The sequence below is a fragment of the Coregonus lavaretus genome (assembly GCF_964263955.1).
Source record: "Coregonus lavaretus genome assembly, chromosome: 33".
Lineage (NCBI taxonomy): Eukaryota > Metazoa > Chordata > Actinopteri > Salmoniformes > Salmonidae > Coregonus > Coregonus lavaretus.
The window spans coordinates 13,410,551-13,424,155 of record NC_140020.1 but is presented as its reverse complement, the minus strand read 5'-3'; the positions used below and the strand labels follow the sequence as shown (position 1 = coordinate 13,424,155).

Sequence of the window (13,605 nt, the reverse complement as noted above, 5' to 3'; positions counted from 1 at the left end):
AAATCCTGAGCTTTCTTATATCTACATCAGAAATGATTGACAAAAATGTTTTTTATATAGGCCTATACATCATTTACACTGTAATATGTAGGACTACTGCTTGTGTACTAGTGTAAGTGTTATATGACATTGAATGCTGCCGTTTGCACAGATTATCAATCAAAACCTTTTTGTCTAATACGTTTCACAGTCCAAACTGTTCTAGCCTACTTGTGCATTTGAATCTCTCTCTCGCTCTAGGGACACCTGGTGGTGACATTAAGGTATAACCACAGATACTCAAAATGTCGGGTTTGCTAACTTGCCTATGTTAACCTCTGCTTCTCTCTTCTCTGTGTGACAGAACTTCAAGCTAAGCAGAGACAAGACAGGGCTGACCAAGATGGGGGACCTGTCCCCTCAGGATATGAAGAAGGTGCACCGTCTGGTACTGATAGAGATGACCGCTCTGTTTGACACGGCAGGCATCGACCTCAAGGCCCACAAAGCAGTCAAACCCAAGGTCAAAGGTGAGCCAGTATGCTACATCTGTTAGCATGGAACACTACTATATAACAGTATATCTAAGTGCCCTTATAACTATCCCATTGACTTAGGGCGTTTGAACACATAGTTTTGAGCTATAGTTCGAATCAGAGTTCGATTTATTTGTTACATTGTATTTTTTTCATTTGGTCCTGTTGGTTTCACGTTGCCAAATGTAAAACAACCTAAAATGCCTAAACAAAACCATGTGTTCATGCAGGTAATTTTTTTATTGGAGAAAAATGCTCACGTTAAATCCATCTATGATTATCAAGAGGCATATCTTGTATGTCCCAAACTTCACAGGCCTAGTACTTTTGCTTTGGTATTCCAACAACATGTGGGAGGAAACAGCACAATAGCCATTCTAACTGCAACGTGAATAGCCTATATCCCCTGTATAGCCCCCGTCTCCCCTAATCTGCATCAGATGTGCTCATAAATGCGCTGCTACTCACATAATGTTTCAGATATATTAAGTTATTTCATCAAATGCTCGCAGTCAAGCAACCAATAATACCTCTGGTTCTTTCTCTGTGGTCCGGACTGTGTTCTCACCTGCACCATGGTACAAATTGAATCGGACCGAGACCACCCTTTTTGAGCATTGGTGCATTGTTTAGTGCGCTCCCGAGTGCAGATAGTGTTCACACCAGTCCAAACGAACCGAAATAAGGGCGAAAACGCACCAGACTTTGGAAAAAACGCTCCAAACCAATTTGGTGTGAAAGCCCCCTTAGTCTCAGGAAGCTCTGATGAAATGATGTTGTTTGTGTTCTAGAGTCTGGCCTGTTTGGAGTTCCTCTGGCCACCCTATTGGAGCAGGACCAGAGGAGACAGGCAGGGACCAAGGTGCCAATCATACTGCAGAGGGTGAGCAGCACAACCTCTCATTAACACAGTCAGGGATCCTGGTTCACTTTAATCTGATCCCGGTTCACTTTAATCATACAGTATGTCTAAATTTGTGGTCTGCAGTAGAAATCTCTGCAGTTTGCTGTAGTGGTGAATGGTATTCTCATATCTGCTGTTGATTTGATGGTTAAAGCTTATAAGAGTGTTCTATTGTTTCCAGCTAATCTCTCACATAGAGGAGGAGGGTCTGGACACAGAGGGGCTTCTACGGATACCCGGAGCAGCCACAAGAGTCAAGGTCATTGTTCATCATTTTTGATAGATGTACTCATGGTTTATCCGATGCCTATACAGTGTCTGGGCAAGGATTTGCATGCTGTAACAACAACATAATGTAGCTATAGGGAAATTAACATTTAGCTAATGGAAGGGCTAGTGTGGTGACATAATATGTGGAATGTATGATGAGTGTTATACTGTAGGCCTATGTGATGAAGCCTACAATGTGTGTATGTGTGTATATTAACATATGTGTCCTGCTTGCAGGCGGTGCATGTGGAGCTGGAGGGGAAGTTCTATGAGGGCCTGTTCTCCTGGGAGAGTCTGAAGCAGCACGATGCAGCCAGCCTGCTCAAGCTCTTCATCAGGGAGCTTCCCCACCCGCTGCTCACTGTGAAGTACCTCAGTGCTTTCATGGCAGTGCTCAGTCAGTCCCATTATATACTGCACGACATTATGCATCAGACTTTCCTCATGCTACACACTTTCTCTCACAATGGTGCACTGTATGTAAACTCCAAAGGAGGCTGCTGAGGGTCATAATAATGGCCGGAACGGCGCAAATAGAATGGCATCAAACACCTGCATGTTGAATGTATTTGATGCCATTCCACTGATTCCGTTCCAGTCATTAGCACGAGCCCGTTCTCCCCAATTAAGCTGCCACCAACCTCCTGTGGTATACTCATTCAGAAATGTAGCTTGATTCTATTCTTGATTTGTCTCATGTTGACTTATGGGTTAGTAAACAATCCATTGTGGTTGTGATTCTTTTGCTTGCCTTACAGAACTACCCACTAAGAAGCAACAGCTGCAGGCTCTCAACTTGCTGGTTCTGCTACTTCCAGAGTCCAGCCGTGATTCCCTGAAGGTAGATATAACTGCTTTCTCTGTGTTAGTTCTCTAGCCAATACAGTATAGTCTCATGTTTTCTGTTGGACACATTGTAATGTATCTTATGGTGGTTTCAGGCGCTGATGGAGTTCTTTCAGAGGATCATAGACCACAAAGAGCAGAACAAGATGACCTTGAACAACATTGCCATGGTGATGGCTCCAAACATCTTCATGTTTAAAGGCTTCCGCAACAAGATCAGTAAGCAGCAGGAATTCTCCATGGCCACAGAGACCGCCATCATCGTCAGACTGCTCATCCGATACCAAAACCTGCTCTGGACGGTACACTCTAATCTATCTTTTTCACATAGATACTTTATAGGCCTACTGTAGTTGAAATTGCACTTTGGTACCATATTTGTAATGTTATTATAGTTTTTCTACTTCAGATTCCTAAATTCATAATGAACCAAGTCAGGAAACAAAACACGGCGAACCAGAAGAAAATTAGCAAAGACCATGCCATGAGGAAACTCTTAAAGAAGATTGCCTATGACCGAGAGAAACCTGAAAAACAGGAGAAACCCCCCTCAGAGGTGAGAGCAGCAGCAGACAAAGGAGGACGTCTGTCTAGCACCTGTGTATGGTAACTGAAAAGCAGTTATGGCTGAGGAAACACCCATGCTCCTGAGTGAATCAAGAGGAGAATATGTGAATGACCCAACTCAAATGCCTTCTGGGCTTCCTGGTTCAACTGAGGGAAAAGGGAATGGCTCCCCCTGACACCTAGTGGATATATGTAGAACTGCAACTATGTTTTTAACGTTTGAAAAAATTACTTCATAATGAAGGAACTGCATAATGGGTAATATGGATTTATGACGAAATTGAATAATATAACATAGATTTTGAATACCTCCAAAGAATATTGTTATTGAAGTGCAGTTTTCGAGAAATGCTTGATATGTTGTATAATAATATAGCTTCTGTACAATTTTTATTGGTGTAGTATGGAATACAGTAGCGACACTATAGTGTGTACACTATTATGATGGTTAGATGAGACATGTCTGTTGTCTATCCCTAGGCGGACAGTAGTTCTCAGGGCTTCATCAGGGTCCAGGCCCCTCAGTTCTCTAAGGTCTCCATGGCTGTCCAGTTGACTGAAGAGCTGCAGGCGTCTGATGTCCTCAGCCGCTTCCTCAGCCAGAAGAGGTGAGACCAACACCCCTCCCTCTCCCTCTTCTGTCCCCCATCCTCCCTGGGGAACTACTGTCACCCCCGTTATACACTAAAGGCTTGCATTCTGAGTGCAGTTAAATTACAGTACAGAGACATTTACACAATGTGTGTGGTATAACTGAGCATCCTATGGAAATTGTGATTTCTGCTCCAACTCAGCTGAGTGACACTGCATGGCATGGCTCAGATTTCCCCACATCTGTTACATAAAACTCAAATGTCACTCAAATTGGAATGTCACTCTATATTTGTAACATGGGTTTTTGTTTATCCCTCACTATGTTGTCTGTGTGTTCTAGCTCTGTGTCTGTGAAGAGAGAAGATCTGTGCCTATATGAAATAGGAGGCAATATCAGTAAGTGTGCAAAGTCATTCAACACACAAACCATCTCATATACGCTGAGTGTACAGACTGACCAGGTGAAAGCTAGGATCCCTTATTGATGTCACTTGTTAAATCCACTTCAATCAGTGTAGATGAATGGGGAGGAGACAGGGTAAAGAAGGATGTTTAAGCCTTGAGACAATTGAGACATGGATTGGGTATGTGTGCCATTCAGAGGGTGAATGGGCAAGACAAAATATTTAAGTGCCTTTGAATGGGGTATGGTAGTAGGTGCCAGGCACACAGGTTTGTGTCAAGAACTGCAACGCTGCTGGATTTTTCACGCTCAACAGTTTCCCTTGTGTATCAAGAATGGTCCACCATCCAAAGGACATCCAGCCAATTTGACAGAACTGTGGGAAGCATTGGAGTCAACATGGGCCAGCATCCCTGTGGAACGATTAACACCTTGTAGAGTCCATGCCCCGACGAGTTGAGGCTGTTCTGAGTGCAAAAGGGGGTGCAACTCAATATTAGGAAGTCGTCCCTAATGTTTTGTACACTCAGTGTATTCTGTGGCATAATTATTTTTTTTTCAAGAACAATGTTTCTATTACATAGTATTATCTGTCAAAAATGGAGAAATGTCAACATCCTACAGTATACTTGATTCAGACCATATTCTGCTGTAAATTCAAAGTATTTCATTTGTTTTAAGGACATGGTTCAAATCCCAGCAGAGCATCACCTTCCCAATATGTCACAGTACCTGATTAGTTCTTTGCTGTGTGTTGTTCCTGAACAGAGGAGCGCTGTCTGGATGAGGAGACCTATATGAAAGACCTGTTGGAGCTGAATCCCAGTGCAGAGTGGGTCATCAAGTGGGTCATCCAGAGATAGGATATCTGACTGCTCACACCCTGCCAGCCATGTCGTAAAGGTCCAATGCAGCCGTTTTTATCTCAATATCAAATCATTTCTGGGTAACAATTAAAGTACCTTACTGTGATTGGTTTCCATTAAAAATGGTCAAAAAGAAACAAAAATAGCTTCTTAGCAAAGGGCAATTTCTCAAGCATGAATTTTGATAGGACTGTCAGGTCTGAGTGAGGGGCCTGATTGCACGAGCGTAATGGGAGAGATATGTAACCTGAAAATTAGCTGTTATTGGCAGAGAGGTTTGAAACTGTCTTTGTTATTGGTTTATTAACTTATACCGCCTGGTGATGTCGCCAGGCAGGCCAAGACTCCATCCCACCAAAACATTTCAGACGGTCTTTTCAGGCGGTCTTTTCAAACAGCTCTTACACTAAATGGGCATAATCATAATTTTTATGATTTCACAGAATTATTCCAACCTCATAGTGTGGAAATATACATTCAGTGTCCAGTTTATTAGGTGCACCGATCTAGTACAGGGTCGGACCCCTTTGCCTCCAGAACAGCCTGAATTCTTCGGGCATGGTTTCTACAAGGTGTGGCGTTCAAATGTTGCTCATTTTCTTTATCACGGGACCTAACATGTGCCAGGAAAACATTCCCTACACCTTTACACCACTGCCACCATCCTGTACCATTGACACCAGGCAGGATGGGGCCATGGACTCATGATGCTTATGCCAAATCTTGACTCTGCCATCACCATGATGCAACAGGAACCGGGATTCATCAGAGCAGGCAATGTTTTTCCACTCAATTGTCCAGTGTTGGTGATCGCGTACCCATTGGAGCCGCTTCATGTTTTTAGCTGATAGGAGTGGAACCCGCTGTGGTCGTCTGCAGCAATAGGTCATCCGTGACAAGGACCGACTAGTTGTGCTTTCCAAGATGCAGTTCTGCACACCACTGTTGTACTGCGCCGTTATTTGTCTGTTTGTGGCCCGCCTGCTTGCACGATTCTTGCCATTCTCCTTCGACCTCTCTCATCAACGAGCTGTTTTCACCCTCAGGACTGCAGCTGACTGGATGTTTTTTGTTTGCCGCACCATTCTCGGTAAACCCTAGACACTGTCGTGTGTGAAAAGCCCAGGAGGCCAGCCATTTCTGGAATACTGGTGCAGCCTGTGATTCCCACCTCCAGTCTGTGCCACTCTGTTATGATGATTTGTGATACAAGATTAATTAATGTGTGTAAACTCCTAAGCTGCATGAGTGACAAAGGACAAGGACACACCATGTGTTAGGGGTATCACAAGTGAGTAATAGAAGGTCAGTGTGCCAAGATAGATTGGGGGCCACTGGTGCTAATCTTAGGATGGGTACGTGATGGAATGGCCTGGCTAGGGTGCCACACGACACCAAGGAGGCACATGATATGGTGGTGGAGGAGTGACAATCAGTAATGGTTAGCAACTGTGTATGATAAAAGTAGATTGGAAGGGCATTATATAAGCTGAAAGATTTGGTAAGGAAGTCAGTCATATGATAAGAACGTTCGTCTAGTTATAGTGGGGGGAAAAAGTATTTAGTCAGCCACCAATTGTGCAAGTTCTCCCACTTAAAAAGATGAGAGAGGCCTGTAATTTTCATCATAGGTACACGTCAACTATGACAGACAAATCGAGAATTTTTTTCTCCAGAAAATCACATTGTAGGATTTTTAATGAATTTATTTGCAAATTATAGTGGAAAATAAGTATTTGGTCACCTACAAACAAGCAACTTCTTCTTTAAGAGGCTCCTCTGTCCTCCACTCGTTACCTGTATTAATGGCACCTGTTTGAACTTGTTATCAGTATAAAAGACACCTGTCCACAACCTCAAATAGTCACACTCCAAACTCCACTATGGCCAAGACCAAAGAGCTGTCAAAGGACACCAGAAACAAAATTGTAGACCTGCACCAGGCTGGGAAGACTGAATCTGCAATAGGTAAGCAGCTTGGTTTGAAGAAATCAACTGTGGGAGCAATTATTAGGAAATGGAAGACATACAAGACCACTGATAATCTCCCTCGATCTGGGGCTCCACGCAAGATCTCACCCCGTGGGGTCAAAATGATCACAAGAACGGTGAGCAAAAATCCCAGAACCACACGGGGGGGCCTAGTGAATGACCTGCAGAGAGCTGGGACCAAAGTAACAAAGCCTACCATCAGTAACACACTACGCCGCCAGGGACTCAAATCCTGCAGTGCCAGACGTGTCCCCCTGCTTAAGCCAGTACATGTCCAGGCCCGTCTGAAGTTTGCTAGAGTGCATTTGGATGATCCAGAAGAGGATTGGGAGAATGTCATATGGTCAGATGAAACCAAAATATAACTTTTTGGTAAAAACTAAACTCGTCGTGTTTGGAGGACAAAGAATGCTGAGTTGCATCCAAAGAACACCATACCTACTGTGAAGCATGGGGGTGGAAACATCATGCTTTGGGGCTGTTTTTCTGCAAAGGGACCAGGACGACTGATCCGTGTAAAGGAAAGAATGAATGGGGCCATGTATCGTGAGATTTTGAGTGAAAACCTCCTTCCATCAGCAAGGGCATTGAAGATGAAACATGGCTGGGTCTTTCAGCATGACAATGATCCCAAACACACCGCCCGGGCAACGAAGGAGTGGCTTCGTAAGAAGCATTTCAAGGTCCTGGAGTGGCCTAGCCAGTCTCCAGATCTCAACCCCATAGAAAATCTTTGGAGGGAGTTGAAAGTCTGTGTTGCCCAGCGACAGCCCCAAAACATCACTGCTCTAGAGGAGATCTGCATGGAGGAATGGGCCAAAATACCAGCAACAGTGTGTGAAAACCCTGTGACGACTTACAGAAAACGTTTGACCTGTGTCATTGCCAACAAAGGGTATATAACAAAGTATTGAGAAACTTTTGTTATTGACCAAATACTTATTTTCCACCATAATTTGCAAATAAATTCATAAAAAATCCTACAATGTGATTTTCTGGAGAAAAAAAATCTAATTTTGTCTGTCATAGTTGACGTGTACCTATGATGAAAATTACAGGCCTCTCTCATCTTTTTAAGTGGGAGAACTTGCACAATTGGTGGCTGACTAAATACTTTTTTTCCCCACTGTATATGATCCAGTACTTAAATAAATGTAAATCAAACTTCCAGCTGAGTGTTGACTGCTCTCTCTTACATCCTGAACTTCTCAATACCAGAAACTCATCATAACACACTCTTATGTTACTGACCCTGATGACACTCTCATGCTGAACCTGTCACATTATTCCAGATTTAGGTCTGCCACTTTGTCTGGGACATGGTGTTTTGTCATTGTTGTCTGCACCATCTTGTGAGGGATATACCACCTCAGTCACCGGCTTCATCAATAAGTGCATTGACGACGTCGTCCCCACAGTGACCGTACGTACATATCCCAACCAGAAGCCATGGATTACAAGCAAGATCTGCACCGAGCTAAAGGCTAGAGCTGCCGCTTTCAAGGAGCAGGACACTAATCCGGATGCTTTATAGAAATCCCGCTATGCCCACTGACGAACCATCAAACAGGCAAAGCGTCAATACAGAACAAAGATTGAATCCTACTACACCGGCTCTGACGCTCGTCGATTGCGGCAGGGCTTGCAAACTATTACAGACTACAAAGGGAAACCCAGCCGCGAGCTGCCCAGTGACACGAGCCTACCAGACGAACACAAATGCTTTTTATGCTCGCTTCGAGGCAAGCAACACTGAAGCATGCATGAGAGCACCAGCTGTTCTGGACGACTGTGTGTTCACGCTCTCCGTAGCCGATGTGAGTAAGACCTTTAAACAGGTTAACATTCACAAGGCCACAGGGCCAGAAGGATTACCAGGATGTGTACTCAGAGCATGCGCGGACCAACTGGCTAGTGTCTTCACTGATATTTTCAACCTCTCCCTGACCGAGTCTGTAATAACTACATGTTTCAAGCAGACCACCATAGTCCCTGTGCCCTTAGAAAGCGAAGGTAACCTGCCTAAATGACTACTGCCCCGTTGCACTCACATCAGTAGCCATGAAGTGCTTTGAAAGGCTGGTCCTGGCTCACATCAACAACATCATCCCGGAAACCCTCATTTTTGTGAACGGTGTACCTAAACTGGCCACTGAGTGAATATACAACACAGGAAAATCATGTTTTTGAGTGCACTGGGCCTTTAAAGGAGAACGGACGGGGGTAACGTTAAGGCTGACCATTGGACCCAGGGGAACAGGTAGTGTTAATGTTGTTGTCCTTTGTGGTGCTGTAGTTTAGAATACAGTTTAAGTAGATGAGGGCTCTTCCTCTGAAATGAATGCCATGTGGTGTGTTAGGTCCACATGTGTACTGGGTACTTACTGTATGGGGTAAAGCACTCCCCTGATTGACATGTATGCTACTGGAAGTCCAACTGTCAACGCTTGAGGAGTTGGACAGTTGCGACTGAGGAGAGCCACTGAACAATAATCTGTGGTGGTAATGATCAATACAGTAAATGCCCCACACCAAGAAAACAACAGTTGAGAAAACAGTAGATTGTAATGGATTGCTCTAAAAATGACAACGACAATGTTTTTACATTAAATGATAGACATGTAAGACATAATTGAAACACTAATAGGATTTGCTTTACTCTGCAGTTTATTCTCCATTGTAAGATAATTCAAATGTAGCATGCGTACCTCCACAAACTACCAGGGTTGGGTCAATTCTATTTCAATTTCAGTCAATTCAGGAAGTACACTGAAATTCCAATTATTTTCTATGCTTTTCAATTGGGATGAATTTGAATTTGCTTTACTTTCTGAATTGACTGAAATTGAAATGGAATTGACCCCAACCCTGCTAGCTACAATTGTGTTGTGCTGTAGATATTTGTAATGGTTATATTCCATGACTCATTCCTAATTTTGTGATAATTCACAGTATTTCAAAAAAAGTATTCTTTAGATTAATTGCCAAATCATGAACTAGGCTGAGCTGAAGGGGTTGGCGGGTATATAACGCTCCTTAGTTCTCAGAGAGGGTACACTTATCCCAAGTTTGCTTTAATAATTTATCTGCGGGGTCCCTCTACAATCCCTCTCCACTGTGACTTCTGTCTGTTTCATGTTGATCATATATTGACAGAATATGACCAGTGTAAGAGACGGCCAGCGAAAATCAAAGAGATGACATTAAGGACATTATTTAAACGTGTTTGGTAGAACCGGTTCTCAAGCTGTGGTCCTAATCTAGCATTCCAGGTCACTTCCTAATAACATTAAAATGTGTAGTTCTCAAAAGGTACTTTCAATAGAGGGAATAGTTTTAAATAATGCAATGTATATATACAAACATTTCAATTTAGAAAACATGAATAACATTATTTCAGATATGTACTGTATGAACTGTTAAACTGTGATTTTTATGCAATACCTGCCCTTATGTTGTTCTTGATACTGTGAATATGACTTGAAAGATGTCCCATCTGATATTGTATACTGTATGTTCTACTGCTTCTGAAATGACCACTAAACTTTTTGTAAATAAATGTGTAATTGCTCCTATTTGGTGTGTAATGTGCTCGTTTATGCACAATAAAATACATGAAAAACAACAATACTAGAAAATCAAAAGGAACATATTTTTCCCAAAGGAGAATACTGTGTTCTGTTTTGCTTGCGCCTACATGAGTAGTACATGTTTCCTTTGATGAGCCTGTACTGTGGCATGGAGGGCTTGGCTGTATAGGTGGAAGGGGACTTGGACAAACTGAGGTGGCTGGAGCTGACCAGACTTCACTAGGGGACACACAGACAGACATGAAACCACATGGTCATATTTTGAAAGTCAAAAGAAAGTGTGTGCTTACCTTGACTGTTGTTTCTTTTCCACTGTGTCATCCAGAATATTTGTAATGTGTTCCTCGACTAACCTGTACCCCTGCACATTGACTCGGTACCGGTACCCCCTGTATATAGCTTCGTTATTGTTATTCTATTGTGTGTTTTTTTAAATTATTCTTTTTTACTTTAGTTTATTTAGTTAATATTTTCTTAACTATTTCTTGAACTGCATTGTTGGTTGAGGGCTTGTAAGTAAGCGTTTCACGGTATACGAATACAATTTGATTTTATGTTTTAAAAATAAGAGATTTCTGTTCGAGAGCCAAAGAAAACAGAAATGTCAAGGATATACTGTAAGCAAGGTTACATATAGTAGGCTACAATTTACAGGGCAATTTGAGAATCATTTGAGATTATGTTGAACATGAAAACAAATGGGAACTCTGCCTGGGGGATGATGCACAAAAATCTGAGGGGACACAAAGTATATTGGAGAATTTTGAAATCAAACACCTGAAACACATTTTTCCTGCAATCTAGAGCCATAATAATAATTCAAAATTCTATGTCAAAAATGTTTATTTTTCTGCATATCTAAGCATACCTCTTGAGCTGGCTGTATCCTCCTGACTGCCTCTGTCCTCCATGTACCTTTTAAACAGAACCCCACCTACGGCCCAGTACATCACTGGAGCCAAGCTTCCTACCATCCAGGACCTCTATACCAGGCGGTATCAGAGGAAGGCCCTAAAAATGGTCAAAGACTCCAGCCACCCTAATCATAGACTGTTCTCTCTGCTACCGCACGGCAAGCGGTACCGGAGTGCCAAGTCTAGGTCCAAAAGGCATCTTAACAGCTTCTACCCCCAAGCCATAAGACTCCTGAACAGCTAATCAAATGGCTACCCAGACTATTTGCATTGTCGTCACCCCCCACCCCTCTTTCACGCTGCTGCTACTCTGTTTATTATCAATGCATAGTCACTTTAACTCTACCCACATGTACATATTACTTCAATTGCCTCGACTAACCGGTGCCCCCGCACATTGACTCTGTACCGGTACCCCCTGTATATAGCCTCGCTTATGTTATTTTTACTGTTATTTTACTGCTTTTATTGTTTACTTATCTATTGTTTACTTAACACTTATTTTTCTTAGAATTGCACTGTTGGTTAAGGGCTTGTAAGTAAGCATTTCACTGTAAGGTCTACACCTGTTGTATTCGGCGCATGTGACAAATAACATTTGATTTGATTTAATAGACTGTGAGGCTGAATAATTTTCCCAATTTGTCTCTTCTCTGTTTTAGTGGTGCGCCTCAAAATAGTTAATGATTGTGAAACAGCTTGTAAAAATCGGAAAGTCTGATTGAATTAATACATCTCTTGATGCTCCCGGACACATCATCAGTGATGTAACCTGGGGTCATAGGGTGTTTCAGGTCTTACAATATCAGACACCCTCACCCAGGCGACCCAGCCGAGGTTGATCAGACCCCGACTTGTGTCCAGGTGGCATTACGCTGCTCCCCATGGATCTCCTCTTCTCCTCTCTTGATTGCTGATGGCTTTCCTCCTCTTCGCTCCATTGATGCCGAGTGTGCTATAAACTCTGTAGTGGGATTGCCCAGCAAAACCCCTGCAGCCTACCTCAATAGGCATGCACCTAGTCTTCCAAACCCTGCTTCCAACAGTCAATGACCAGTCCCTCGTACTTTGGATTTTGGTTTGGATTTTGAGCCTGGCTGCTCTCCAGCTCGAACTAAAGTGATCTTCTGACAGTTGGGCCGAGCTCGCTTACACTTGCCGATTCCTGTGCAGATTGCTTTTGCGATGGTGTTGAGAACCTGGTCATGGCGCCAGCGATAACAGCCCCCTCCCAGAGCTTTAGGACAGCAGCTTAGGATGTGCGCCAGTGTCCCACTCTTGGAGAATAGTGGGCATGCAGGAGTTTCCACTTTGCGCCAGCAGAACAGGTTTGATGGGATGGGTAGGACATCACACACTGCCTGGATCAGGAACTTAATCCGGTGTGGTTCCGCCTGCCAGAGGTCAGTCCATGAGACATTCCTGTCCACCGCCTGCACCCACCTCGTCCAGGCTCCTTGCTGTCTCATTCCCACTGCTCTGCTGGACCTCTCCTCTTCCACAGCTGCTCTCACCACCTCCTGAACCAGCCTGCATCTCTCCTTCCCCTTGGCAGTGTCGTACGGGGGGTGGGGGGGTTAAGAAGGTTCCCAGACCAGCTTTTCCCCGGGTCACAGCTCGCACCAGGCCACTGTGGCGCAGCCAAGACTCAGCCTGCAGCACGGCCTCCTCTGCTCTCGATTTCCTCCCGGTCTTGACCACTATCCCCACTTGGGCCACTTTTGGGTCGCTTGACTCCCTGTATTGCATCACTTCCCTCGCCCAAGTGACCTTGAACTCCTCTTCCAGGGACTTCAGGGGCAACCCCAGCCACCTTCGGAGATGGCTGCTGACCTTCCTCTCCAAGTTCTCGACAGTGGAGATGTGGACTTCGTAGATGAGCAAAGGCCAGAGTATCCTTGGGAGGATGCCATGCTGATACATCCACGCCTTGAACTTGCCGGGCAGTCCTGACCGGTCAACCGCTCTCAGTCAGCTCTCCAGCTCCTGACAGGTGGCCTGGATTGATGCTGTGTCCTTCAGGCTGGTGTTAAACACCTTGCCAAGGCTCTTCACTGGCTTTTCCGAGACTGTGGGGATTGGTGTTCCTGCGATGATGAAGCAGAATCTGTCTACGACCTTGCCCTTCTTCAAAACCATGGCTT

The 13,605-nt window shown here is 43.9% G+C and overlaps 1 protein-coding gene across 1 annotated transcript in view; it reads left to right on the top strand.

Annotated features, from left to right (window-relative positions):
• LOC311108606 (rho GTPase-activating protein 18-like) overlaps positions 1-5,090 on the top strand; it is a 30,151-nt gene extending 25,061 nt beyond the window's left edge. The window contains exons 6-15 of the mRNA XM_084151269.1: positions 344-509; positions 1,307-1,398; positions 1,601-1,678; positions 1,927-2,086; positions 2,448-2,530; positions 2,631-2,837; positions 2,945-3,091; positions 3,583-3,710; positions 4,037-4,092; positions 4,868-5,090. Of these exons, the coding sequence (XP_084007395.1) occupies positions 344-509; positions 1,307-1,398; positions 1,601-1,678; positions 1,927-2,086; positions 2,448-2,530; positions 2,631-2,837; positions 2,945-3,091; positions 3,583-3,710; positions 4,037-4,092; positions 4,868-4,962 (1,212 nt within the window). The 3' untranslated portion in view covers positions 4,963-5,090. The remainder of the gene's footprint in view (positions 1-343; positions 510-1,306; positions 1,399-1,600; positions 1,679-1,926; positions 2,087-2,447; positions 2,531-2,630; positions 2,838-2,944; positions 3,092-3,582; positions 3,711-4,036; positions 4,093-4,867) is intronic.
• Positions 5,091-13,605: the final 8,515 nt, after the last annotated feature.